General features: G+C 39.7%; 2 protein-coding genes and 1 long non-coding RNA gene across 6 annotated transcripts in view; 2 read left to right on the top strand and 1 right to left on the bottom strand.

Moving 5' to 3' along the window:
- The window catches only part of LOC130572981 (uncharacterized), a 39963-nt gene extending 24745 nt beyond the window's left edge, over nt 1-15218 (top strand). The window contains exons 2-3 of the long non-coding RNA XR_008965283.1: nt 10900-10970; nt 15003-15218. This is a non-coding gene — a long non-coding RNA (uncharacterized LOC130572981). The remainder of the gene's footprint in view (nt 1-10899; nt 10971-15002) is intronic.
- Nucleotides 1-18502, bottom strand: part of SEL1L3 (SEL1L family member 3) — a 34160-nt gene extending 15658 nt beyond the window's left edge. Inside the window, exons 1-12 of one of the 2 annotated variants that reach the window (XM_057365056.1) lie at nt 18382-18502; nt 13667-14234; nt 12021-12147; nt 9078-9199; nt 7609-7724; nt 6811-6866; nt 5700-5832; nt 4980-5112; nt 4132-4278; nt 3488-3699; nt 1784-1963; nt 517-636 (exon numbers count right to left, since the gene is read on the bottom strand). In XM_057365056.1, coding sequence (XP_057221039.1) covers nt 517-636; nt 1784-1963; nt 3488-3699; nt 4132-4278; nt 4980-5112; nt 5700-5832; nt 6811-6866; nt 7609-7724; nt 9078-9199; nt 12021-12147; nt 13667-14234; nt 18382-18438 — 1971 coding nt within the window. In that variant the 5' untranslated portion in view covers nt 18439-18502. The remainder of the gene's footprint in view (nt 1-516; nt 637-1783; nt 1964-3487; nt 3700-4131; nt 4279-4979; nt 5113-5699; nt 5833-6810; nt 6867-7608; nt 7725-9077; nt 9200-12020; nt 12148-13666; nt 14235-18381) is intronic. The other variant, XM_057365055.1, reaches the window with a different exon arrangement.
- Nucleotides 18503-19015: 513 nt separating this feature from the next.
- On the top strand, nt 19016-23253 carry SMIM20 (small integral membrane protein 20). 3 transcript variants are annotated; one of them, XR_008965282.1, is made up of 4 exons: nt 19016-19130; nt 21220-21276; nt 21423-21487; nt 22537-23253. XR_008965282.1 is itself a non-coding variant. In XM_057365054.1 (3 exons), exons 1-3 carry the CDS (start codon nt 19022-19024, stop codon nt 22572-22574), a joined length of 204 nt encoding a protein of 67 aa, XP_057221037.1. In that variant the 5' UTR covers nt 19016-19021; the 3' UTR covers nt 22575-22989. The 3 variants fall into 3 exon arrangements, 2 of the variants coding, with proteins under 2 accessions (XP_057221037.1, XP_057221036.1); XM_057365054.1 differs by lacking the exon at nt 21423-21487 and having other exon boundaries at nt 22537-22989; XM_057365053.1 differs by lacking the exon at nt 21423-21487 and having other exon boundaries at nt 19016-19220; nt 22537-22989.
- The last annotated feature ends 1623 nt before the right edge of the window (nt 23254-24876 follow it).

Raw genomic sequence — 24876 nt, 5'->3', positions numbered from 1 at the left:
GTTATACATCCTCAACAGTCTGAAAACAATTGGTTATCAGTAATATTCAGAGGACTTTCCAGTGGTGGAATGTACTGATTTTAACTGTACAGCAGGGTTACTTTTACAGCTGTCAGTATCTTAGAAGTCTGGCTTGATTTAAGTGCAGAGGTCAGTGACTGACAGATTGGATGCATGTAAATGGCTCAGTATTCCAATGTATTGATGCTGATCTTAGATCAGCAGCAGTAATTGAACTGTATCAAATACAAAGCCAGGGAAAAGGATCAGAGGATGAGGTTGCCAAGACTTGACAACTCTTTCTTTTTGTCTTGCATCATTGTTACAGCTTTTGCCTGGTTACTTGATATCATTGGACAGGAACACGGGAAATAATTCAAGCTTGGAAAACAGAACCAATCTGGGTGGAAGGAGAAAATGCCTGTCCACTCTCCTCCACAACTTTCYTATGTGATCTCAAATGTACATTCCTCAGTGTGTCTAAAACCAAGAAAGGGGAAATTTATTACTTTATACCTGTGCAGCTGCATTTCCTCGTGTTGCTTCATGTTTTAACCACATAAAGACATCACCATTTTCTTTTGTTTGAGTTTTTAGCAGTTCATCATCCATCAGTCTTATTGTTTCAACGAATGCCTGAAGAGTAGGTGAACAGAAAAAAAAAGTTAATTTCCACATGAATTTCACAATGAATTTCCACATCTCCTACCAAAATGAAGATGTTGTCCATTTCGTTTATCTCTAAAAATTTCTGATAACTTCTGGGTTTAAAATTCTCATCACTGCTCTGCTGGCCCATGCATTAAGAACTATCCTTACATTCTGTGTAAAACACATTTATTGCTTTGTTACAGTACAAAACTGTAAGTCCACTCTACAACAGAAAGATATTCCAAGATGCCAACAACTGAAAAAAACCAAACCCAAAACAATTTTTTTGGTTTTAAATGAACTTAATAATGACAAAGAAATGTTTTAAAGCATTTTAAGGCTTTTAAATATTTACAGAAATCTCTTTTAAAAGATAAAGAAGGGCTGGCAGAAAGATTGACGAACACCTGACCCACAGCCCTCTTATCAAGATAAGTCTGCTGATTTTTTGTTCTTCAGCAATTAAAATTTGTCCTTTTTTTGTACAATAATCATTCTTTCTGATAGGCCAGGATTCTAGCACCAACCAACTTCCACTATTCTTTACAAATAAACTTGTATTACCTTCTGTTTAGCAGCTCACTCTAAAATAATATTATTGTAACTTTATCAGATAACTATTTAACAATCGAGTCAATACATTTGAGTTGATTATTAAAYAGTTACTGGTGTAAGTAAGGAGATAACAATTCATCATTTGCAGGAACTTCATGATGTTTGTCTATTAAAACAGCATATCAGTTGCTTAATAAATACATCCAATTATATTAATAATTAAAAATCTGAGTGAGGATTTAGGGCCCAAGAATAACGCTTGGACATTAATGAAAGAYTGGCTTGTGGACAGTTCTGAGGATTTTAGTGTAATTTTGATTTCTTTTTCCTAAAAAACACAGTAATGATACCTACATATAATTTGGGGGATTCTGTAACAATCATCAAATTATAGAATGTTTTGGGCTGGAACAAACTGTTAAAGATTATTTAGTCCAACACCCCTTCCACAGGCAGAGACATGAATCAGATGAGCTAGTATTTGTAAACCATGACAAAAATCTTATGGCCACGTAATATGAATATGAAAAATAATTTGCACAGAGGACAAAATCAGATACACTTGTAACTTTTTTACCTGTTCTCCTTTTATATTGTGTTGATCCAGGGATGTTTTTATTGCAATATTACTGTAATAAGCATATGAYAGCTCCAAATCAAGTGGATAGTTATTGATGCCTTGGTAATGTTTATAGCCAAGATTCATCACAGAAAGTCTCTCGTTGCCCTGAGCACCAACCAAACTATACAGGAGTCCCTGGCAAAAATCAACAGACATAAACAAGAGTGAATTCACTGCACAGATCACAGGTTAAGCACTTTGCAGGAAATTTATGGGGAACAGAGTGTTCATACTGGTAGCTGATATACTAGCTATYCTATGTAAACACAGTTACAGAAGCAAGCACAGCCTTAAAGTAGTTAAAATGTCTTATGTTTGCACAGAAAGACTTGAAATAAAAACACCCTAAATAGTTTTCAAGTATTGCATTTATTCTGTCACCACTAAGTGTGCAGCAATTTTGTAATCTCATTTTCCTATGGTGTTGTTTATACTCTGACACTTTTTATACTCAGCTGTGACTTGACTAGTCCCACTGATGCTACTGTTTTCACACTGAATTCAGTGGAAACATATGGAAGCCAACAAACAGCATTTAAGAATCTTAGCCTAGGGATCTGACAGGACTAGGAGRATGGGACCTATGGCTGATAAGGTTTCAGCACAAATCTCCCTTGAGGTACATCTTAATTGGTCTATGCAYCACACATTGCCAAAAAACATTTTCAGCACTACTACTTTTTACCTGCACAGTAATAAAAACCAGTGGTGTCCCATCTGTGCTGGATATAAAATTGCTGCCTACACTATCTAAAGCAGATCCAATGATGAAACGATTTGGTGTCCATAAGTAGCACTGTGTATATAATTAGGGTATAAAAATGTTCCTCTCTAAGGTTTCTTGTTTTTGAAGAATTTCAGGTGAGCTTGGTCTCTGATTGGCCTGTCAGGGGTTCTTCTGATTTAGTGTCCTGTAACCACAACAGACAGATCTGCTATTCTTTATGAGTTTTTTATATTGTATTATTATATCACAATTATCTGTTGGCAATTTTAGTGTTGCCTTATTCCCCTGACATATAAACACCTCCCCCTGATCTGACTTTGCAATAGAATCACATTGAAACATTCCAGTTATTTGCAACCTGGCTAAGAGGTCAAGAGTTCTCAAACTCTGCAGTTGCTCAGCTGAAGAATGGTTCTTTTTTTCCAATAAAAACTTGTTCTATTTTGATTAAACATGTCCATTTGACCATAATATACTCAGTGTCAGATTTCTGCACACTCTACAATCAGACTTCTTWCCTGACTGTACAATGTAACCTTTCCACTTTAGATTTGCCTCATCTGAGACTTTTTTCCTACCTGTCTTCAAAGGATTGTGGGTGACTCAACGGCTCTTACTCATCCTAGCTCCACAGTGAGTAAGAAAAGCAGTACTTTCTATACTGTTCACTTTTACTACCATTTTTAGGTTTTTACTAAATCATTGATTTCCTTGTCCTGCTTGAGCAGGATAAAGATTCCCACCATCAGGCCTTCATAAAGATACCACTGTCATCAAGGTATGTATTAGTAGCTTTATTAGAGAATCCCTTCAACCACCACCTGGATCTGCAGGCTATTTCACTTCTTTCATTCAGTTGATCATCCCATTTCTTAACTGCCTTTGAAAGTAATTAATTTCACAGACGTAACAGAACATATTAAATATAGTACCTTTATACGGTCCACAGACACACCGAAGCCTGTTTCAAATATAACTGCAAGGAAATAGGAGGCCTTATGGTATCCACAGCAACTGGAATCCACCAGGAGAGGAACAGAGGAGCCCAGATTGCTGAGGCCATTGGCGCTGGACAGATCTTTCACAACCTTCTCAAATATCCTCCGGCCAACTTCTACAACTGTATCACTTCCATCCTCTAACACTAAAAATAAAATATAGAATGCACAGTTACTGCAAGAATTAAAATTAGGAACTAATTTCCTCTCCTTTATGTAATGAGACTCAAACAGATCCTGTTATTTCTGATGCTGAATGGTATTCTCAATACAAACAARCAAAATTCCTAGAGACACAAGGTATTATTGAATATGAAGGGTSAATAAAAAACCAAAAGACCACCTCAAAGTAACTAGCCACTAAAAACATAAGGATATTTCTATGATTCCTTCTACCTAATAAGMCATCCTTTCATCTGCAGTATATTGCAACATATAAGCCACATTACACTTCTTTATTAAGTTAGCTGATACCAAAAAAAAAGTAAAACAGATGAACTTAAGTCAAAGGACACAAACGACACAACAAATGTTGGTGAGTTRTTTAAGAACAATGAAGAAAAAAGAAACATGATTACCATCTGGACTACTGAAATCTATCTCTTGTAACAATTTGAACAAAGTGTGGTACTTTTCTCTGAGCTCTTTTCCCCACATGAAAGCATCACATTTGGATTTTTCTCCGTATTTATGAATCAGCTCCAAATAGTAGTTTTCATAGTAACCTAGAGAAAACAACATATTTAAGACATGAAAGCTTACTTTTTGGTCTTGAAAATAAGTTTCTRACACATAAAAGGAAGATTCTAGTAAAATAAAAATTCATAGACATGATGAGCACACCCTTAACACRAAGCAGTGCTAAAAACCCACACAGCTAGCACAGGCCACTTACAAAGACATTTAGATTTCTCCTTCCATACTCCGGTCACAATGCATGCAATTGAATTCTAATTAGAAACATAAGCTAGTTTTCAGCACACATTTAAGCAATGCCATTCTTCTTTCATCAGAGTGGACACCTAGGTAGAAACCTGTTAATTACTAAATGTTAGGCAACTGTGGCAGAAACATTCTAGCAAAATCTGCCCATTTTCCTCTAGGGTAATTTTGAATAYAAAATGAAAGAAAGGCAATTGCATAATGTACATGAAAGATTGAAAGTATTTTTTTGTCCCTTTATGCATCTGTCTTATTAGAGAAGACATATCAAGATGATTTTTTATTCCATGACACAAAAGTATTTGCAAGGACAAAACCCCAGTTCCAAATACCAGTAACAAGACTCAACTCTACAATTTTTTTTTTCTTGTTGTGGCTGAATTTTACTGTTTACTTTTGATGATCAGTATCCAGATTATTAAAGGAAAGAGAACAGGTCTCCAAAGATGACARCTTAAAATTCATGTCACAGATCAACACTTACAACTTCTGTGCGTTTTTTCGCCTTGCCTCACAATATATCTGTAGTCATAAACTATTTCTTGAATGTCCATACATCTCTCGTAGTAAAGTTCAATTTGTTCCACTATGTCTTTGTCATGAAGAGGATTAGAAATCTATAAAAAGGCAAATGATGGATAAATGGCATCCCCAGTATGTGTTGCTGTGTACGCTCAGATAGAAAGATGCATTGTGCACAAATAACAAAAGGAAACAGATGGCTCTCTACAATCAGCTTATCTGGCACATCAAATTGGTATGTCAGACAACCTGATGCTGGCCACAATAGACTATTGTCTATTTAAATGGTCAGCATAATCCAAAAATCACAGATGAATTTCCAAAATTGACTGAACCCATACAAATTTTACCATCAGTTTTATTAAAACCATAGATTAATTAAATATGTCCAACACTGTATCATCAGAAACGCTGGGAACAAAGTAATATGGAGAATTTATCCTTATTAAAATAGATTTACACTGTTTTTACACAGTCACTTCCCAAAGTATTATCTTTTAGCACTTGAAATGGTAACTAATATTGCTAGATTTCAACAGAAAATTATCACATGACATATGTTCCCAGATACTATTGTGCATCATAGCTAGTTTATCACTTGATGAGAACTCCAGCTGAAAAAAATAAAATAGAGCCACAATTGGCTAATATTCAAACATTTCCAAGTAGTGCTTGTGCTTACCTGTTCTGTTTCCAACACATTGAGACGATAGTATTTCACAGGCCCAAAGAATGCTTCAATACCATTTACATACCCACTGCCTCCAAGAACAAAGTATCCAGCAGTGTCATCATAATAGAAATCTTCCCTAAAACTTGAGAACACGAAAGAGAAGTAAGCTGACTATCTAGAGGTACTGTGAAAGAAAAAGGAGAAATTAGTATCTCAGAATTTCTGCAACTGATAGTCTTAAGCTTGTTGCCAGAATATTTTTTTTTACTCATTTGTTTATCCTCAAAATCTATTCTGCAATTTAGTGTGATAATTTTTGGACTAAATTTAACAAAGCCCTTGTCTACAAACATTAAACCAGCAGGGTGCTTTATTTTTCTGACCTGTAAGTATTCTGACATTTTATGCATCATTACTCAACCWCAACTATTTCAGTTCCACCTTTCCATTTCACTTTTCTAAAATCAGCATATGAAAATAAGTTATCTGTCTCCTAGAATTATTACCTGTGACTTACCTATTTCTGTTTTTTAAAGCATAGCAGAGAAGGAACAACCCTGAAGTCTGCTATGTGGTTCACTGTTACACAGTTCTCTTATTAACAGTGGCATTTTTTAATTATTTGCACAAGAAAGAGTTCATCTTAAATTACAGTGAAAGAGAACAACCGAAGATCCATTTTTAAAAAACTACTCAGTTGTTTAGAATAAAGGACAGAACAAGAATACTTTGGTAGCAATTTTGCTCTCTAACTAAGCAAAGCAGGTAATTTCCTTGGTGAAATACTAGCTGTCACAGCAACAGTAAAAGTAGATTTCAGTAAGGTCAAAAGTTCATTTGAGGACTGATCCTAATGTCAYCGACCTGCCAATCAGTTTTTAGTGAGGGTTATCAGACTCTAGTACTAGATCAGTCCCCGTGTTAACTCATGGCATTAATATTCAGCTTGTGCTTAATGTAAGCAGAGTAAAGCAAACTGGTTTAGAAAACTTAGTGTGGAAAAAGACCATAGACATTTTGAAAATTAATCAGAATCCCAGTTACAAACTTGTGCTCTCTTTCTCCCATTCTCTGTATCTGAACACATACACACATATACAAAGGGGAAAATGCTGCTTACGTAAAAGATTGATGATGGTGTCTTTTCAAATTCTTCCCAACACTGCTTACTTCTATCTAAAAGAGCACAAAATATTAACTATAATAAAGTAAATGTTACAGGGTACAATTATTACAGTGTCAAGTTGCTCCATGGGAGTTTATATGGGATGTTAGGAAATATTTCATGACTGAACGGGTTGTCAAGCACTGGAACAAGCTGCCCATGGAAGGGGTGGAGCCACCATCCCAGGAAGTGTTCAAGAAACAGCTGGTTGTGGCACTCAGTGCTATGGTTTTAGTTGATATGGTGGTGTTTGGTCAAAGGTTGGACTCAATAATCTTTGAGGTCTTTTCCAGCTTTAATGATTCAATGATTCTTATTGATCTGCAGCCTGAAGTCCTTCACSCCAGGGTGTTCTCACTACTCTCTGCCCCGTATTTGTGCTTGGGATTCCCCTGACCCTGGACTTGTTAAACATCACAATGTTCACACGGGCCCACCTCTCAAGCTTGTCCAAGTCCATATGGATGACATCCCTTCCCTTCAGCATCTTGACTACACCACACAGTTTGATGTCATCAGAAAATTTGCTGAGGGTGCACACAATCCAACTCAATCAATCAAAGTTGGTTTCCCAAATACAAACAGTCTGAACATCCCCTCAAAACTTCTACTTTTAGATTTTTCATTCTTTTGCTATGTTAGCATGTGCAATTTACAGTATTTCTCTCAGCCTTAGCTATTAAGGAGCTTGTCAGAGGCATAATCAAATTATACAAATRTCAGCCATGATCTTTAATTCAGTAGCCAGCATACCTGTCCACCCTTAAAGGACAGATCCAGTCGAAACCACTGCTTCAGAGGAAGGCTGAAGCTAGTTTTCACTGCAAGGTCATCCCCTCTCATGAGATGCATCTGAATATGCACATAACCTGACAGCAAGAAAGGAAGAAAAAGGGAGTAAACACCACAGAAACACTGACAGCAAGGATGAGTTTACTAATGTATTTTCACAGTGATTCTGTCCTCTTCATTCTCTTCATCACCAACAGAAATCTGGGCACTCACTAAGCCACACATCAGCTCTCACAGAGTCCCAGAGACAGTGCTCCACATATCAGTCACACAGCTCAGATGCTGATGCTCAGGCTTCCACATGAAACCACAGGCTGAAAACCCACTGCCTGAGGGTTAAACAGACTAAACTTAAGGCAAACAGGGAGGCTGCCACAGTTGACCTCAAACATCGGAAAGCAGTTGTGACTTTTGGTAAACAGCAGAAGGGAACAGTACACAAATGGCATCCACTTGGCACTCAACTGGTGGCATGTGACAGCAATGATCAAGTACCAGATGACTCTACCCTACACTTTTTGGACCTGCAGAAGCTGCACTCATGGTCTGAGCTCTTAAGACCAGAACAGGCTGTTATGATAATCTAGTCTAACACTGAAAATAAAACCGGCCCTAAAGCCTCTCCAAGCAAATCTCATATCAAGCTGATAACTTCCTTTTTTTTTGTTCTTCAAAGAAAAACATCCAGTTTATAATGGATAGATCATTGAAATTGGCTAACAGGCAGAGAAAATGAAAATTGCAAAAATAACAGAGAGGAAGATGTCAGTTGTCAAACTTGCAAAGAAGGAGGAAAAAATGTATTACAAGAAAGCCAGGTGTGCACTTTTAAAACTCTGCATGTTTATTTCCTCTGTGAGTTTGCCAGCCAGCTCCCAGCTRTCTTCAGGTGAGAACAGACCCCTACTGCAAACCTTGGAAGATTAAGAYCTTACTACCTCTTAACTTTCCTCAGGATCAGGGAAACAGACTGATTCTTGAACATTACAACGTAGGCAAGACCTTGAATGATTTGGGCTTCCTCTGAGCYTACTTCAAATTATCAAAAATTTTCATGTTGTATGTATACAGGAATTACGATAAATTTAAAATAATACTTCAATAATAATAACAAAGCTTGTTCATCGAGGTAAGACTGTTTAAACCCAGTGTATGTTCCCAGCCTGTAGAATTCAGGCTATTATCCTAATAAAGAAGACATTTCCTGAAGCTGGCCAAGACTACATGCTATGCAGCTATTTCTCAGTTTTTCCCTGTTAATTTAGTAGCTCCTTTCCTACTGAGACACTATAGGAAAAAATAAGTATTTTGCAAGGGATCAATTGCACAGAATAGGTCTGAAAATGTATTTTCATAAATGTTATTCCTAGGCACAGATCTATAAAAACTGTATTAGACCTCTTCTGAAAGCCATTAATAACATCCCTTACCTTCCTCATTTAGAAATACAGCGGGAGTACCATACATCTCTTTTGAATCAATAAAATAGAGTATACCACACAGATCCYTTTCACAGTGATGGAGCAGATATAGCCAGATTGAAACGGTGAACCTGCATGGGCAAAAACAAACAAAAAATCCACTCCTGATGAGAAATCTCTCTATATATTTTGAAAAGAATGTATTCCACTTTAATTTAGCAAACCTGTTACACACATTATCTTCAGAACAGAACACATCTTCTGTAGTGAAAATGCTCAGAACAGTCACACTTAAGATTCTTGGATCTTTGATCTCTAACCACAGACTTTTGGGTTAATAACAGGAGAAGTAAGTAAGGAAGCATTATCTGAATCAATTCCAGAATGCTGGGTCAGAGCTACTTCCAGATCCCATATCACCAAGGAATTGAAAACACAACCAAGACAAATGGGAGCCAACCACCACATACAGACTACAGTACMAAATCCCCAGATGCATGGTCTTGTTATCTTGATTGCCGAAGGCAGTAAAAACTATAAGCTGGGTCTTCTATACTAAAAGTAAACTCCAAAAATGTGCTGAGGAGAAGCAGTTAAAAATGAATCCAAACCCTGAACAGTACAGGTAGGTATGAAAGAGATATCACAGGATAAATAAAGGTGGAGCCTCTGCAAACTATGGAGCAGTGCAAAATAAAAAACCAAAGACACAACAACATAGTGTACTTAGAAATTTCTGTTCAAAGCTGGTTGAGGCACTAAAATCAGAACTTATACCACAATATCTAATTTTAAGGAGTTCCTCTGTGCCAGACTAAATCTGCTTCCATGCTCTTAACAGAAATTTGATCACTTATTTCTCTAATATTGTAACAGCAGTTAGGTCAATGCTGAACAACTTTGAAAATCGTACCTCTAATGTACAATTCAGCAAAGCACTATAATTATTATCATACCCRATGAAATAATTCACTTTTCTTAGTGACTTTTTAGAATGAGATATTCAGTTCTTGTATTACTGTTATCAATAAAAATGGTCAATATTTGTTTATAATATTTTAATATTATAATATTTATATATATTTGTTTATATATTTGTATATATTTCTATATAATGTATATATTTATATTTGTTTATAATATTTTAGAAATGGGTCAGCTTCTCTCTCAAGAACTTGCTTAACATGACTACCTTGTATCTTTTCCTAAACTAAACCAACGTGGGTCTGAAAGCCTAACACCCTTTAAAAAAATGTAAGGATGATTAAGTTTTCGCTAATGGAAACTACACCTTAAACAGCTGATAACACCATTTCCTTCAGAGATGGTACACGGGTGAGGCAGAAAGGCTTGCAAATCACAATCACTTATATATTAATTGTTAGGACCTACAGGCAAACAGTGTGCTTCCAGAAACACTGCTCATGTGCTTGTGCTTATATATTGCTCTTTTCATCCTTCATCTCTGCCAATACAGCACACCCAAATTCTGCAGTCTTCATTTAATTCTTCATTGACAGTCTGAGACTGTATCGGTTCTGGACACATTTCTTGGGACAGAATTTGGGACGATGCTGACTCATATCCCCTCTCCTGCAAAATGCCAAACTGAGTAGTCCCTTACAGTCCCAGCCTGCCCTTGCTGCAGGATCTCTACTGGTAGCCACCTCAAACAAGTTATGCATCTCTGGCTCTTTTTCTTCACAGATCCCTGACTCAAACTAAACAAGTACCTCAGTTAGATCCATCTGCTTCTGTTGACTTTCTGTGCAGTGGGGAACCACTTCTCATACACACAGAAATGAAGAAAAACTCTTTCTTTCTCTAACAGAACTACCCCAGGTTGTACGACCACGACACACCCTGAAGACATCATCTGAAGTCAAGAACTATGTGGAGCAGGTAAAAATCTGCATAAATTCAAGCCACATACTCTAAACTAGAGCTGGAGTGTCTCAGTGCCAGAAGCAGAATGCAACTGTGCTGGTGAGCAAAGGTAGCATCTGTCACCCACCCTGAAGAGACCAGGATCTAAAAATTGCTCTGCACTTATGGCTTCAGTTATGGTTTAGAGAGTTAGTAATTTGCATGCAACCTGTGCTCTCTGGAAAGTCTTCTTTGGCACTCCTCTCACGACCACAGGCCAAATGCAAACCACCAGTCAAGTTCCAGTTCCTGCAATCATTTCCTACTTCTCTAATAATGTTGCCAGGGTAAGAGCATCTGGTGGAAGGGAGGTATATTTATATATCTCTTTTCCTGTAAAGTTGCAAAATATGACTGAAGAGTTGTGACAGTTTTGAGAAGGGGGTAATAGCAGAGCAAGATGACCTTAGGAGAGTGATTCCTTTGTAACTGAACAGTGTGCAGGGGCTAAGGAGCTGTACTTCTCTCTAAATAGGAGAGTTTACACAGCAATGGTAGAAAGAAACTGAGTGAGCTCAAGCTGGAAGACTYATCTAGGCAGAGGATTCTATCACTAAGGGCATGTCAGCTGTAAAATAAATCAGTGTGAATTATAAGGATAAAGCTGCTCCAYGCTGCTCGCCCATGCAAGAAACCCTACTCTGCTCTTGGTCTGCAATGTTATAAATGCAGATCTGTTTGTAATGCAGAAAACCCCAGGCTAGTTAGTCATGAGACAGCAGACTGATCATGACAGCAGGTAACAGTTAACTCCCCCTCCTAACTGTACCTAAGCCATTCAGTTACACCTACTAATGACATCTCTTACACAGCATTGCACTAACACATACTGTAAGTATCTGAGATTCAGCTTAAGCCTGTCCAAAACTGAAATCAGAAGAAAGTGCTACCTAGGTTCCTTTTGCATCTTTTCKCAAGTTAGCAGCCAGTATTCCTTTAATTTGTGGTGTCGCCCAGGAGTTTAAGTATGTTCTATAGCCTTCAATAAYCAAGTACAGCCCTGTTGAGTTTTTTGCCTATACTTACATGGGATAGTCAATCTGATGTTGTCTGACTGTCTCAAGTTCTCTGTTTTCAAATTGTTCAAATTTCTTCACAATTCCTGTTTTTTCTCCACTGGAAGCATATATAAATTCAAGAATCTGGACACCATCTGCAAAATACAATCTTTCTTAATCTGACAGACAGAAAGCATTGATAATAATTAATTAGCTCATACTCCTACAGTCAAACATTTAGATCACACAACAGATTAAAAATTAACACAAACCCTCAACAGGTTCTTAAACACAAGTTCAGTTGCTCTTATTTGGTATTGGATCAAATAACTCATGAAAAATGAAATTGAGCCCACTTCCAGATGGAATTAGAAGCAGAGAAAGAACAAACTTATTTAAATCTGAGATACTTAAATAACCAGTTAGTAAAAAAGAAGTCTTAATTTATGTTATTTACTTAAATCTCATYCTATCTTTGGTTATGCCTAACTGACCTTACTCCACATCTCTTGGATTTGCTCTTCATTTGTACCTCTCTACATTATATGTATGCATAGATACCAATTCTGTTCTTAACTGATATGGATAATCCTGTCATAACACTGATAAAGCTGCCCTTCCTAAGAAACAGGAGAAAAATCTTCAAGGCCATGATACATCATTAGCTTGCCTAGAGAAGCTCAAAAACCAAACAAAAAAACACCTAGGAAAAAACAAAATAAACCAAACCCCAWGCAATTTGTTACTAACTTATTTTAAGAAACAAAACTAAATAAAATACTGTTTTCTCCTACTGTCTATTACACTGATTTAATGTGTAACAGAAATAGATAATACAGATGTTTCACAGCGTTGTCAGGTATCACATGCTGTCTCCAACAAGTATTTTAGAAAGCCCCTAAAGGAAGCAAGATGTTCCTTGTTCTTCTTCAGAGCATTTACAYGCCAACATAATGAGAATAAATGACATAAATACCATTATGGGATTTTCCAGAAGAGAACCATTTAGAAACAAATGGGCTTTTTCATTTTAGGTTCTATGTTGAGTATGAATTGAGGGCAAAAGAAATTGTAAGCAGGTATAAAACTAGAGACAGGTAGAAACAAGTCAGAACTCAGAAAATCTAGAAAGCAAAGTTGTTTCASTAATTTATACTGTTGGCAAGACACCATTTTTTATTTAAAACTGTTTTTTTCCCTAAAATGCTTCTTCATAATGGTTCTAGGAAAAAAAAAATGAGATGCTATAAAGTTTAGTTAACTACAAAAACTTTAAAATAAATTTCTGAGTGTGAGGCCATCATCTTAAGCAGAAGAAGATAACTTGTTTGAGAATTATGTGTGCATGGACTACAGAACTGACTCTGAAATRATGCAGTAAGGGACTGAACAACTCTCTCTGAAGGTAAAGGAATGATTTCCACTCACATTTATGTGTTTTGACTGAACTTGTTTGAATACACTTAGAAAACAGACTGAAGAACAGGATGGCTTCAGCAACTTGCAACTCTAACCTCACAGTTTTGAAGATTACATGCTCAACGATGTTTTCCAAGTAAACCACTGAATGTAACATTTACTATTTACTACCAGCCGGCATTTTTACCAGCTTACTAAARAGGTTATTTGTGTCCCATTAGTTTTCTAGGGGGAAAAAAGTGACATTGCACCTACCACTTTCATGAGGACACTGAGGTATCCTATTTGCCTGAAGCATCCACAAATAGTTGGCACCCCACTGCARACAAACTTTGTGGTCCTTATATGGCCGTTCAAAAGGTGGAACTGCTTCTAAAAATGTGTAATTCTTGGCAACTGCAGCTTGGTAGTCTTCACTCTGCTCATCATCATAGTTGCTAGCTGATTTGTGACTAATCCATGCGTACAATATCACACTGTGCACTATTATTGAGTTTCTGATGATATAATCATCTCTGTAAACCATGATGCTTGGAAATTTCAAGTGTACTTGTCGAGTTCTGCTAACATAAAGGTTCTTCTCATCTTTCCATCTCCTTCTATACACTGGTACACCAGTCCTAAACTCGGAGGAAGCTACTGCTTCCAAATTGACAATACAAGGCTTAGAACATAAATATTGAACTGAGACCTCAGAATTGTTAAGAACTTTCTTTTCTAAAATGTTTAAATGGATGAAGTCCACATAATCCATATTTTTCTGAAACTGTGGAGTAACTGCCGTTGTCTGTAATGTCTCCTTTCCAAAGGACAGCACAAAGTTCTGGAAAAAAAAACCAAAACATGGTTAACAGACATGGTTAACATTAACAAACATGTTAACTGGAGAATCTAAGTTTACGTGATTACTTATAYACTCAYGGTAATAASAGAACACCGCACAAGTACATTTATATACCATAATTTGCCTTCAAAATATGAAGTTTCTTTTACACAAGTAGACATGGATTACTGGAGAGCCGCCACCAAGATTTTAATGGCAACGACTTCCCTAAATCAAGTTCTCAAAGTTACACATGCTTCTACAAACAGATTGTATTTACAGGGTGTATCCTGCAGCCCTTACGCAAGTGGAATCCGGTCTAAGATAGCGACTTACACGTCATGCTATTTACACAGGCTCCTAGGACCAGGCCTAAGAGTGTACATGAAAATGTACTGGCATATATTCATCATACTGTTGTTTGCTAGGATTGTCACAGCCTGATGTTTCTGCATCTTCTTAAAAAGTTAGATAATTTTGTTACCTGTCATGCAGGTACTTGAAGGACGCAATAACAACAAAGGTTTCGTGAGAATGAATTAATATTCATGAAGTGTTTCACTTTTGACATGTTCCTGTCCTGAAGATGGGCTTGGGAAACTGAGCAGCAAGACCAGCAGGCTGCATTTACTCAGTTCTTGGTCTCCACAGCTATGTATGCTATATAAACTTTGATAGTGAGTGCCTGGATATCCAACAGGATTATCCTCTATGCTGAAGTTCTTGTCTCTAAGGCTTCAAACAGCTTCTTTTCTTTCTGCCCTGCAGTCAACATCCAGCTTGATGCACTGCCAAGGATAGTGGAGATTACTCAGCTCTGAGAGCCAGCCACCAGCACAGCAGTTCTGCCAGATCCCCTGGTCTGTCTAAAATATCTACAATTTAGAATTACCAGGGAAGATGGTCATTAAGATTGCTCAAAATGAGATCTGTGTTGGGTAACTTTTAATTTTGCTAAGCTTAAACAAATGAAAATAAAATTGATCTTGGATACCTATCTGGGATTGATGACTTTTTCACTGTGATTTTCAAAAAATTTAAATAGTTTGGCCTAGTTATTAGTACATTCCTAATCATAGAAATTATGTGTTGTGCAGCTGGAGGACTAGACCTTGCCCACAATCCAATAGGAAGATCAGTAAGTRTCCCTAATGATAAACTATTTTGCTTTTTATTTCTTAAGAATATGCTGACATTCCTTGAGAGCTACACTGAAAAAACATCAAGGCTGCAAGACCTGTGAAGGTGCAAATATTAAGAAAAGTCAGAAATAAGTCCTGTACTTCTTTGTTCCTACAGATGRGGATTTTGGATTTAACTGTGTGATTTAACTGTTTTGGATTTAACTGTTTTTTTTGGATTTAACTGTTCTTCCCCCAGTTCCCTCCCTCCTTAGAGGTACAAAAGAGCTCAAGAGTTGTTAATGGAACACACCTATGTATAGAGAGGTCTATGTACCTCAAGACCTTAACTGATTTAGAGCAGACACTGGAAGACTGAATGAGGGAACTTTTGGCTGAGAAAGCTAGATATCATTGCTAGCAGATGGGAARCTCTAGATCACTAGATTTATTTAGTGCTCCTAGGTCTTTCTGAACTGGTCACTTAAACCACTTTCCTTAAGTGCAACCAAATGCTCTTTATCTTCTTGAATCCAACAAGACACTGCAAGYGAGATGTGCAGTGATACTGAACACTGATAAACACATGTAAGCACTGATATACACTGGACAAATGAAATGCTATCAAAATGCAACCCACAAAACACTATGGAACTCAGTATTGAGGCTGTCTAGAACAGGCAACCTCATCAGGGTGAAAGCMTTCCTCTCTGCCTTATTTCCTTCCCAGTCTACAAAATGGGYATTGGTTAGAGCATGGTGCTAATAATGCCAAGGTTGTGGATTTGATGCTGTTATGGACCGTTCACTTAAGCGTTGGACTCAATGATCATTGTGGGTACCTTCCAACTCAGAATATTCTGTGATTTTGGGATATTTTACAAACTATGCAAACCGAAGGGGCTAAAAACAGAATAACTTTAGGAGGCTGGTGCCCACTGGAATACATGGTATGGTGTCTACCATGTGATGGGGTAACACACATACACAAATACTGAGATAAAAGTCAATGAGAGAAACCTTAATTTTAATACTAATTTGAGCATCTTTTAGAGCTTGACTTTCTTTTACATTTTCAACGTAATTCTTCTCAGTTTAAATACTTCCAAAAGCATTAAAAGCCCATAGCAGCAGCAACAAATTATCCTAAGCCTCTTGTTGGTTAGTTATCATTCCTGTTTCTTGATCTTACAATAAAGAGTACTTGTAAGCAGCATAATCTGTGTGACATGGGGGCTGTGTCATGAGGAAGACAGTAATATACTATGAACACAATGCCATGTGGTTATCACAAAATGTAGAAGTCTACCATGTGGATACTACGAAGCATTGTGTTACCACTGCTTACCACATGCACGCACTTACTGTCAAAACACACACAGCCAGCTCTCAATTTTCTCAGTGGTTATCCAACATGGAGAGATGGGAACTAGCCTCCAGCAAAGACAGCTTGGGTCTCACACAGTTCATTAAGGAAGATGCAGCAGTGCATGAATACGTTCATCTGATTTCCAGTGAATAGCAGAAATTTTGTGGTGGGGATCCCAAAGCAGTAAGCTCTGAAACCCAAAACCAATTCTTTGTAGAACAATTTACATGATGTTCCTAGAGCACTTAAGCACAATGCACCACAACTGCTGATGCAAAAGTTGAGCTTCAGCTCTGCTGATCTAGTGCCATTCCATAGTGCCTGATCTGCTAAATGGCTCCCACAGTGGTACTCAGGAGATTTTACTTTGGTCCCTGCGAGTTACTTGAGGCGTGTGCTGCCAAAATGCATTAAGTATATTTGAGTCTGCTGTTACAGTCCACCTAACAAACCCTTCAGGAGACTCATCCAGTAAACTGCATGGAGCAAAGAACCCTGAGCAACCCCACAGCGATGGTGGCCTGGCAGAGACTGCAGACCATAAATTTCCAGATCATGGTTGAGTCTGTTACCACTTGGCTGCCTCTCTTGGTGCATAGAGAATGTATCACCTACATGTTCCTATTTGGTGAGGACTTCCCTTCCTGTTTTATCAGACAAGGCAGAGTTAAATGTGCATCACCTCTGACACAGAGCAAGGATGAAAGAATTACACATTGGTTACACATTATGAGACTTAAATATAAGTTTCCCAGCACAGCAGAGGCTTTGTTGTGAAGGACAACTTAGCCACTAAAGCTGTAAAACTTYTTTTCTTTTCTTAAACCCTCTTGAATCTGAATTAATTAGCCCAAGTCATCCCATCAGATCTTGGGATAAAAACCAGTGTGGGAGGCAAACACAGCAAGTGTTAGAAAACGTAACATTTTCAGTAGTGTAATAATACAGAAATGACTGAGAAAGTAYGTCTTCACTTGCTCAGGATCTCAACAGGACCCTGCACGAGTTCAGCCCTGCAGAAATTCCACACAACCCTATGAAACCTGCACCTGTTTGCACAAAACCTGAAGAAACCGCAGTCCTTCATCTGTGAATGCCCAACACGTCATGCAAAATTTACGATGTGAGAAAAGAAGACATGAAAAAAGGGGTGTTGATCTGCTGCTCTCCATCAGCACCAACATGGTATAGGCATACAAAGGCTTTAAACAGTGCTCATGTTTAGCAGCATAAAAGATGAAAAAGTAGTTTAACAAACACCCCTAAAACGCAGTTGTTTCCGTAAGCCAGTGCAACACTATGCTCAGTCGTGCATCTGTAAGCAGATGTCAAAGGCCTCCCCTTTCTTCCACCCCAGAAATTTATCGTAACCCAGGGCAGAAAGCTTAACATTTGGATGTGACGAGTCGCCGCCCCTCAGCTCCATGAGGCAGCGTGACCCTGGGRGCTGGGAGGTGACGCGGGGCCAGGCCGGACAGCCGGGGGCTGGCTCCGAGAGGCGGCCCCGGCCCCGAGCACCCGGGCACCGCCGGACACCGCTGGACACCGGCTCCGGCTCCCTCCGCCCTGCCCGCACAGCCCGCGGCGCCGCACCGAACGGGCCCGGCCGGGACGGCCGGGGCTGGGCCGGGGCTGGGCCGGGGCCGGTGGCACTCACCGTGAGGAGGACGAGGAGCAGCGGAGGGGGCCGGTGGAGCTCGGCCGGCAGCCGCATGTTGCTGCCGCGTCGGTGCCCAGCGCGGCCGGGACTCCGCGACCGGCCCGGCGACAAGGATGCGGCAGATCCGGCTTCCTGGAGGAGGGGCCACCGCCCGGGCAGGGCAGGGCAGGGCAGGGCAGGGTCGGGCAGGGCCCCGCTCCGCCGCCGCAGGTGCGGACGGGCTGGGCCAGGAGCCTCGGAGCTCCGGCCGTGCTGCGCGGCTCCTTGGAGCCTTGTCGCAGCTCCGTACTGCAGGCGCGGGCGGCGTCGCGGGAGTAGCGCTCCCGGGAGGGACCCCTGCGCAGGGCCGCGCCCGCCCGCTCTCCTGGCGGCTCCGAGGCGCCTCCCGTCTCGGCGCTGTGCTGCCAGCGCAGTCCCGGCCCGGGACAGCTGCCACTCCCGCTGTCGGGCGAGGTGCTTTAGGGCGGGGCGGCGGCACTGGGGCGCATCACCTCGGGCTGCGTGCCGGGCTGACAGCGCGGCGGCACCGGCCCCGTGCCCGCACTGCGCCCGCCGGCCGCGCGGGGGCGCCGCTCCTGCCGGGCCGGGCCGGGCCGCTCCTGCCGGGCCTCTCCTCTCCCGCACATCCGCCGGGGCCATGGCGGGACTGTCCCGCACCCTCGGCATCTTCGGTGCCTTCGTGGCCGTGGTGGGAGCCGCATTTTAYCCCATTTACTTCCGGCCGCTGCTGCTGCCGGAGGAGTACAGTGAGTTCCTGCCGGGGGGACATGGCTGGGCCCGGCTGTCTGTGGCGCCGTCTGTGCTCGGGCGTGGGGAAATGCTGGGGCTGCCGCTCAGTGAATAACCCCCGAGGGGCTTTCTGCTCGCCTAGGAGATACCTAAAAACCGAAATAACACAAGTCGCGGTACCCAAGTTATTGGCCAGCACGTGATTAAGARCTTGCTTCACCTGTTCTCTAGAGGATTGAGATGCAGTTGAAGAAATTGAGATGAGAGAGATGGAACATCTTTCCTGTAAATAAGGTCTGAGAGAGTTGGGGTCCTTCAGCTTGGAGAAAAGAAGGCTTCGAGAAACTCTTGTAGGAAAGAGCTTGTAAGAAAGCTGGGACAGACCTTAGAAGGGCCTGTTGCCCTTCTAGGACAATATAGGACTAGGGGCAGTGGTTTTAAACTAAAACAGGGTGAATTCAGAGTCGATAGAAGGAATATCTTTTCTATTATGATGGTGCTGAGCCACTAAAACAGGTTGCCCAGAGGGGTGGSGGGTGTCCCATCTCTGGAAACATTAAAGGTCAGGTTGGACTGGTCTCTGAGCAACCTGATCTAGGTCAAGATGCTCAGTGCAGGAGAGGTGGACTAGATGATTTTTAAAKGTTCCTTCCAACCCAGGTTATCCAATGATTTTATGAGCTGTTTGAGTTTTATTTTCCAGCTGCAGTTGAGAATCTCACTTAAAACTTGGTAATAGTTTTTTTTACCAGATATGATGATTTGCTAGAGCTGGTCTCAGTCTGAAGAGTCTCTGAAACTGACTCCTGAGAAAAACCCCACATTTCTGCTAAAAACACTTGCCAGGAAAACCTGCAAAAGCCCCCGGCTGGTTGTCCAGGGAACCTTTGAAGGCACCTGTAGCTCCAGGTGCAAAGCCTCAGCAGCTCCATGTGGGCACTCCGTAGGGGGAGCATCCAGAGCATCCACTGCTTCTCCACTTCTGTGAAATACTGACAAAGGAAACAAGGGAAAAGTTCTGGTGCAGCTAGCCTTGCCCCCTTACTTTAATTTTTATGAAACTTAGCAAGCTGATATAGCAAGATAKATGTGGTTAATCTGCCAAGACAGCTGAAGATTTCTAGGAAGAAATTAGACAGTTCCCTGAGATTTTGTGTGCTGAAAAGGATGAAATGGAAGTACCATGCTCAGTGAACACAACTGGAGAAGCTGGATCTGCCTCTAGTACCTGCCCCCTTGCAAGGACAGTCAATTACTGTGATAGTCCTGCTAGTCTCCAGTAGCATTGGGCTTGTACCTAGACAGTCTGATAACATGTAGTGCCAGTGCATTCTCAGTGGGATAGGATCCTGCAGAATTTCAGTTTTAAGGTGAGCTTAGTTCTGAGCTTCCCCTGAGCATGTGCACCATGCAATTTTCTGAAGCCTTCAGAAGTTCAGTGGTGTGAGCAAAAGGTTAATCCAYCTGAGCTTTGACTTCCTGCTTCAAAGTACCACTGTGGTGGTGAGGTGCTTAACTGGAAGCAAAAAAAAAGGAGGGGCATTTAGTAAGGGCAAATAGTATAGTTTTCTCCAYTTCTCTTCTTGGAAATGGTTGAGTCTTTCAAATAAAAAAGAAAAGCCTGAGAACGGCCCAATGCATGAAAAAAATATCTCTCAGATATTGAATTTGACAAAGTTTACAAGCGGTAATTTTGTAGGTGCTGTCATGAAATCTATTTGCAGTATCTTTCAGGGCCTGAAAATGGGAATTGCCCCAAAAAAGTCTTTTGACTGGTTTTATGTTGGTCATATGAATAATAGCTTGTACAAGTACTAGTCATTCCTTAAGTGTTGGGATCATGGCAAGTGTTTTMGCATCTATTGTTAAACAGTAGGCATTGTTTTAAAATGATTATCTTATTTTTTGTAGCCCCTCAACATAGACTAGCTGTTAGTTTCTCAGTGAGGTAGAAATACTACTTTGCATTTTGTAGGGGGATACTCAACAGAATTTTACTGTGTAGTATCTATAATTAATAAAATTTTCAAGATTATTTTATTGGATGCAATCAAGATATATGGTATTTTCTGATTTTAATAATGTCATTTCTGTTCTGTTTTCCAGGGAAAGAACAGTCAATAAACCGAGCTGGTGTTGTTCAAGAGAATATTCAGCCTGCAGGTACACTTGATTCATGTGTTTGTGTTGATGGTTTAAAGACCCTCTTGAAGTAATGCCTAAATATTTATATGGATTTAAATAATGTAATGAAGAATACATTCAGAGAAAACATATTTAACAAACTTGCCATGAAATTATTTTTTCAGGCTAATTCTTCACTGAAAATTTATGGTTTTAATGAAACTCATCTTAAATTGACTTAACTGGCCAAGTAAGTTGCAGAGCTTCTGTTGATTTCACACTTTCTTAAATAGATGCTAGTTTCCACTTCTGAACCAGCTCAGAACAAACAAGAACCATGGGTAGGCTGTAAAGAACAATATTGCACCCTAGTTTTGTGGAATACAAAACTCTGCTGAAACAGTTCATCAGCACTCCAGCAGTGCCTTCTGGCCTCATGGTGGATGTGCCATGCAGAAATCCACTACACAGAAAGGAAAATTTGGAATGCAGTCATAATAGTTTTTTGATCCTTGSTGTTGCCAGTGGAAGGCTTAGAAAAGCATATGAGGGAAATAAAACTCAAGTATGGCAAACTATCCTTGATAGTTCATTGCTTCATAATAGTAAATGGAATGGCTATTGATTATGCAAGGTTGGCACTTCTCAATTAAAGATGTAAGAGTGCTTGTCTTGATGAAACAGCTAATATCTGAATGTATTTCTGTTCCTGAAAAAGCCTAATTTTGGTAGCAGGGGAAAATCAAATAGGATTAAAGCCATCCTTATTACATGTATCAGTTAAATGATTAGTGAAGGACTTGCTTTTCAGGGAAGTGATGAAATGATGAAGAGGAGTAGAAAGGGTATTGTGGAATAGAAGTCTGGTAAAYCTGTCTTTTTGCTAAACGTTCAAGAGGTCTGGACTGGCTCATTTATTCAAAATGCAGGTACTTGATGACCAGTTTTCAGTATAACTTTTTCATTTGAATTTAGCTGATGATATGTTTTGAGATCCAGTAGTTGAAAATGAAATCTAGACCAATTTAAGTGCAGGGTGCAATGCTAAATGATTGATCCAACAATATTAGAACACCTTACCTATAACTATGATAGATTTTTCCATTATCTGAGGCTTAAGATCAAGATGAGATTGTCTTTCTMTATATTTTGCAAGTTTAAGYAGAGTTGTGAGTTCAATGCAGAAAKCATTGRCTTCTTTCATTGTTTAGTACAAAAGTCTGGAGTAGCAGATCTGTTTTAATTTTTTCTCCAATACTCTAATTATCAACTGCTGRTATTTTTATATTTGATTTGTAGGGTTAAAAGTGTGGTCGGATCCATTTGGAAGAAAGTAATGTTGGCATCTGGATGTATTGCAAAGCTGAAGATGGACATCTTCGGCTGTTCCTTCTTGCACTGAAGTGTTTTTGGATGTCTCTAGAGAAGAATTCTGAATATGCTGCGTGGGCACAGGAGAAGCAACACAGGCTGCCCAAGAGCGAAAAACATGCTGGTCTTGAGACAGAATGCTGGTACATAGCTCACAGACTGTTAAAGAGCTGAATGATTCTTGAGGATAGAAATGAAATATTTATTTCCTTGAGAAAGAAAAAATATTTTCTTCTAATCTGTAGACACTTGCAGAATAAATTATGAAYAGAATAGATCATGCAGGCTGCTGCACTTTCCTCCCTAGTTTGAAAGTTGCAACATGGTGAGTGTAAATTTGTACATTAAAATTTTTAAACCGGTGTGTACTTTTGTTCATTGTTTTGCAAGTGTGTGTGGAAGGTACCTTGGCCACCCGCCAGGTGTCCCCCTGGCCATTCTTACTCTTGCTCCTCCACAGGACTGGGAGAGTTAGTAGAACGACAAAGTTTCTGGGTCTGGATAAACACAGGGAGATTGCTTACTGATTACTTTTGCAGGCAAAACAGACTCAACTTGGTGAAAATTATTGTTGCTAAGTAGGTAGCATTGTGACACACAGCATTTTAAAGACCACTGCAGCATCCGGTATGTGTTGAAGAATGTATGGTCCCAGAGCATTGTTCCTAATGTTAGCAGATGTTTGTCATTTTTTTTTTTTGGACATCACACAATTTTATTGGGACATCAGGTGAAAGATTCCATGTTTATAGTGTTCTTTTGCAAACTGCCGTTCTGCTACTTGCTATTCCATTTCTAATTGTCATTGTCAGTACTCTCCCATTCAGACACCCTTTCCTCCTCTGAATTTGTTTTTATTTAGTCTTCTACTGTGACTCTAAGCATTTCTTAGCAAGCAAAGAAAATGTGGCCATGTTTAATTCCTTTGAGTTCTCAGGTCATTTTGCTTGATGGTTGGAGCTCKAGTGAGTAGGGATCATAGATTGGTTTGGGTTGGAAGGCACCTTGAAGATCATCTAGTTCCAATCATGCTGCTRTGAGCTTCCGGCACCTTCTTTGCTGGACACCTTCCACTAGGCCAGACTGCTCAGAGTCCCATCCAGCTTGGCCTAGAACACTTCCAGGGATGGGGCATCCATAGCTTCTTGGGGCTACACATTCCAGGGGCTTATCATCCTCRCAGTGAAGAATTTCTTGGTCATACCTCTTTTAAACCTTCACTCATCTTCACTCTTTTAGTGTGAAGTTTCACTACACAGAACAGAGCAACATTGTCATAAAGCTAATTCAGTGTTTGCTGGGAAATGAAGAATAGAGCTGAAAACCAGAGGTTTTTATCATTTATACCTTTCTGCAGTGAGGCTGCAGAAATGAGGGATCCTTGGTTTTTTGCTTGAACAAAACATACTCATGCATCAGACCATTTCAGCAGTTTTTTCATCTAAAATACCTCCTCAGTGAAAATAAAGCRTTGATGAAATGCAGATACTCCATTTATAACTGACAAGCTGAAAAACAAAGATTTTTAGGAGAACGTGGAATTGTTCAATAATTAGCTTCYGTTACTTAGTGACACAAATGCTTAAAAACCATACATCATGGTAGTGTGGAGCCATTAAGATAAATGATGTGAATGGCAGAGAATGTGAAATTACTTCGTTTGGAGTTAGTTAGCATATATCTCTGCTATATGTTTACTTTGTGAAGTTGAGCAATTTGCTGAGTCTGGATCTTGCCTAGAAAAATGTTAGATGGTTTCTGAACAGTGGCTGCTGGTGGCAGGTGCTGAGCCATTTGCCTTCATATTATTTAAATGCTGTAAAAGATTTGAGTACCTGAACTCAGTTATTTAGCATTTACAGGACTGTACATGTCTRTTGGTCATGATCTCTAATTCATTCTGGTGCAGAAAAGCTTGGTAAATTTTGTAACAGCTAATTTGTACAGAATTTACAGTAGTTCATATCAGTTCAGTACTACTGAAGTAAATTTAAAAGCAGTGCACMTTTGTTTTAATGAGCATCACTTCCCACTCATGTTCCACCTAATAAAGTGGGCTGATGGATCATGGCTTTAAAGCATTAGGAGAGTGAATGTCTTTTTCTAATTTCTGGTATTCTGTCTGGATGAAGCTAAAGTCCACAAGTCCAGAAGGAACGTACTGCAATAATTATCCAGAATTTCCACTGAAATTTTCTGATTGCTCTGGCATGTGCCAGTTGCCTGGAGACTTGCCTGATTCTCTTGTGCTGTCCCAATCCTGCAGCT

Source organism: Malurus melanocephalus, unplaced genomic scaffold (assembly GCF_030028575.1).
Source record: "Malurus melanocephalus ecotype Western Australia unplaced genomic scaffold, MMel_1.1 scaffold_47, whole genome shotgun sequence".
Classification (NCBI taxonomy): domain Eukaryota; kingdom Metazoa; phylum Chordata; class Aves; order Passeriformes; family Maluridae; genus Malurus; species Malurus melanocephalus.
This window is presented reverse-complemented; position numbering and strand designations above follow the sequence as displayed.